At 33.5% G+C, this 4,380-nt stretch overlaps 1 protein-coding gene across 1 annotated transcript; it reads left to right on the top strand.

Annotated features, from left to right (window-relative positions):
• Positions 1-3,217: 3,217 nt before the first annotated feature.
• Positions 3,218-3,886, top strand: LOC129899833 (secreted RxLR effector protein 161-like). Its single transcript, XM_055974844.1, has one exon. It carries the CDS (start codon positions 3,218-3,220, stop codon positions 3,884-3,886), a length of 669 nt encoding a protein of 222 aa, XP_055830819.1.
• Positions 3,887-4,380: the final 494 nt, after the last annotated feature.

Below are 4,380 nucleotides of genomic sequence, written 5' to 3'. Positions count from 1 at the left end.
CATAAATCCTAAAAATCAAAATAGGAGAATTCATGGAAAAACTCTTCAATTTAATTCAATAACCATCAATTTATATCAAAATAGACTTATGATCATACTTTAAATCAAAATTCATGCAATTGGAATAGAGATCACAAAACCCATAAAATATCATACTTTTATTTGATAGAAAACCTTGAAAAATTGATTGGGCTTCATGGATGAAAGGATCCATGAATTAATACCACATACCTTAAGTGAGAACACCAAATAATTTTGAAGAACTTGTGCGTTTTGATGGAGAGCTTGAGTGAATTTACTTGAAGTCTTCAATGGAAACCCTTGAGAGCCTTTTTATAGAGAGAGAAATATTTAATAGATGAATTGTAGAAAAATGAATATAATTAGGGGTTTAAGTCAATTTATAGAGTTGAATTAGGTCCTAAAAACGTCTAGGTTCATTAACTAATAATTTGAGAAAGGTCTAAAACGCCCCTTAAAAAAATTCAACTCGGCCAGAAAACCCTTCTAGATCCTCAATGCGGACCTGTCGCGATCAACTCAACTAGAAAACTGTCCCAGGTCCACGATGCGGACCTGTCGCGAACCCTATTGTTTTATGGATTTTTTTTGAAAATCCATCTTCCGATATATAGGTCCTAAAAATCCACCGAGACAATTTTTCCACAAGTTTTGACCCCCTGGTCGATATTTCGAACTCGGATTTTCTAAAACGATTAAGGATAATGCATTACATGAGCGGCCTATTACCAAGGCATTCTTAAGGTATTTTGTGAGCATTTTTTTTAGAGATGTTACATTGAGGCACATTCTATAGTAAATCTGAAGTTTACTAATTCCAATGTTTTCGTACTTTGGCACGATCGTTTGGGATATCTTGGATCTATAGCGATGAGACGAATTATAGAAAATCCAAATGGGCACCCATTAAAGAACCTAAAGATTCTTTCAAATGGTGAATTTTCTTGTATTGCTTGTTATAAGGGCAAGTTAATTATGAGACCATCACCAACAAAAGTTGGGATTGAGCCCCCTGCGTTCTTGGAACATATACGTGGGAATATTTGTGGACCTATTCACCCATCTAGTGGGCCGTTTAGATACTTTATGGTCCTAATAGATGCTTCTTCTAGATGGTCTCATGTGTGCCTATTGTCATCTTGTAACTTGCATTTACAAAATTGTTGGCACAAATTATATGATTACGAGCACATTATCTCAATAATCAGATTAGAATAATTTACCTTGATAACGCTGCAAAGTTTTTATCCCAAGTATTTAATGATTATTGCTTATCGATTTGGATAAGAATAGAACATCTTGTAGCTCATGTTCACACTCAAAATGGTCTTACTGAGTCATTAATTAAACAACTGCAGTTGATAGCAAAATCATTGCTTATGAAAACTAGGTTGCCCATTTCTATGTGGGGTCATGCAATTTTGCATACTGCAACACTTATTCATCTCAGGCCAATTAATTATCATAAGTTTTTTCCATTGCAATTGGTTTTGGGTCAAGAACCTAATATATCCCATTTAAGAATTTTTGGTTGTGCTGTATATGTGTCTGTAGCACCACTACATCGCACTAAAATGAGGCCCCAAAGAAGATTAGGAATATATGTTGGGTTTGAATCACCCTTCATTATTCGCTACCTTGAACCATTAAATGAAGATATGTTTACTGCTCGATTTGTAGTATGTCAGTTTGATGAGATACTTTTCTCAAAATTAGGGGGAGAAAATAGTGAAAGGAAAAGAGAAATTTTGTGAAAAAATACATCATTGTCTTATCTTGATCCACATACTTATATTTGTGAGAAAGAAGTGCAAAAGATTATTCACTTGCAGAAAATTGCAAACCAAATGTCAGACGCATTTACAGATTTGAAAAGGATTACTAAATCACATATTTCTACAGAGAATGTCCCAATTCGGAATGATGTTCCTGTAGGACCATCTACTAGTGTCATAGCTAATAAGTCAAAAGCACATTTGAAGCGTGGTAGACCATTAGGTTCTAAGGATCAAAATCCTAGAAAAAGAAAAAGAAAAGGTCAAGATGACACTATGAAAGAATCTCCTATGAAAATTCAAGATGTGAATAATTATGATATTCTTGAAGAGATCAATGAGCTTGAGACTTAAAGAAATAAGGAACTATCCATAAATTCAATTGATACTGAAGAAAATCTAAATCGACCAGAAATAATAGTCGATTATGTTTTTGCATACAATGTTGCGACAAAAATCATGCAAGATAATGAGGATCTTGAACCTCAATCTATTGTAGAATGTCGATAAAGAAATGATGGTCAAAATGGCAAGAAGCAATTCATTCAGAATTGAATTCACTTGTCAAACGTGAAGTTTTTGGACCTATAGTTCAAACACCTGATAGTGTTAAACATGTTGGTTATAAATGGGTCTTTATACGAAAAAGAAATGAGAAAAATGAAATACAAAGGCACAAAGCATGTCTTGTTGCACAAGGATTTTCACAAAGGTCTGGTGTAGATTATGACGAGACATACTCATCAATTATGGATGCAATAACATTGTGTTATCTCATTAGTTTTATGGTCCACGAGAGACTTGATATGCATTTGATGGATGTGGTTACAACCTATTTTTATGGATCACTTGATAATGAGATATACATGAAAATTTCCTAAGAATTTAAGATGCCAAAAACATATAGTTCAAAGTCTCGGAAAATGTATTCAATTAGATTGCAAAGATCATTGTATGGTTTGAAGCAATCTGGACGCATGTGGTATAACCGTCTTAGTGAGTATTTATCTAAGGAAGGTTATATAAATGATGCGATTTCTCCATGTGATTTTATTAAGAAAATAACATCGGAGTTTGTTATATTTGTTGTTTATGTTGATGAGATAAATCTCATTGGAACTCCAATAGAGCTTCAAAAGGCAACTACTTATTTAAAGAATGAATTTGAGATGAAAGATCTTGAAAAGACAAAATTATGTCTTAGTTTGCAAATTGAGCATTTGACAAATGATATTTTTTTCCATCAATCTGCCTACACATAAAAAGTGTTGAAAAGATTTTATATGAATGAAGCACATCCATTAAGCACTCTGATGGATCTTTGATCACTTGATATGAATAAGGATCCATTCCGACCTCAGGAAAAGAATGAAAAAATTCTTGGACCTGAAGTACCATATCTTAGTGCAATTGGTGCACTAATGTATCTTGTTAACACTACAAGACCCGATATATCCTTTTCAGTTAATTTATTAGCAAGCTATAGTTCTGCTCCTACTAGTAGGTATTGGAATGAGATCAAACACATATTGCAGTATCTGAAAGGGACTATCGATATGGGCTTATTTTATCCTTACAATTGCAGTCCCAATCTTGTTGGTTATGCTGATGCAAAGTATTTATCTGACCCACACAAAGTTCGATCTCAAACAGGCTACGTGTTCATATGTGGGGGTGCTGCCATATCTTGGAGATCTACAATGCAGTCTATCATGGCCACTTCATCAAATCATGCTGAGATAATAACTATTCATGAAACAAGCCGAGAGTGTGTGTGGTTGAGGTCCATGACACAACTCATTCGAGAAAAATATGGTTTGAAATATGACAAAGCAGCCACAATTATATACGAAGATAATGCAACATGCATAACACAACTAAAGGGAGGATTCATAAAAGAAGATAGAACGGAGTACATTTCGCCAAAACTTTTCTACACACATGAGCTCCAGAAAAATGGTTATATCAACGTGCAACAGATTCGTTCGAGTGAAAATGTGGCTAATTTATTCATCAAGTCTCTACCAACTGCAACCTTCAAAAAGATGGTGCACAAGCTTGAAATGCGAAGATTCAAGTCTTTGGATTGATGTTCTCATCAGGGGGAGTTAATACACGCTGTACTCGTTTTTTCTTATAAGGTTTTGTCCCACTGAATTTTTCTTGAAAGATTTTTAATGAGACAATAATTAGTGCGTATTAGAATAATTATATATATTTGTTCTTTCACTAGAACTTTTATTTTACATGAGCATCCAGGGGGAGTGTTGTAAATAATTTTATGAATTCCCATTATATTCTTTTCATGCCTATAAAAGGCATTGTTATTTAGATGGAATAGATACACAAAAACTAACCAATACAAAGTTTTCTCTCTTTTCTTTTTACTATTTCTCCTCTTTCTTGATTTTCTCGTACTAATTTGATTTTAAAATTTAGTTTTTACTTTATACCATACTTCAATTTGTAGCGTCAATTCCCACTCTCTCCACGGGCACGTGATATCGTCTCTTTTTCTGTGTCTATATATATATATATATATATATATATATATATATATAATATCTAATCTAGATTTCGATGA

Source organism: Solanum dulcamara, chromosome 8 (assembly GCF_947179165.1).
Source record: "Solanum dulcamara chromosome 8, daSolDulc1.2, whole genome shotgun sequence".
Taxonomy (NCBI): domain Eukaryota; kingdom Viridiplantae; phylum Streptophyta; class Magnoliopsida; order Solanales; family Solanaceae; genus Solanum; species Solanum dulcamara.
Note: the sequence above shows the minus strand (reverse complement) of the source record. Positions and strands in the feature narration are given on the sequence as shown.

Excerpts from the sequence above, each read along its gene's own strand:
- LOC129899833 (XM_055974844.1), top strand. The coding sequence starts at position 3,218 with ATGTATCTTGTTAACACTACAAGACCCGATATATCCTTTTCAGTTAAT.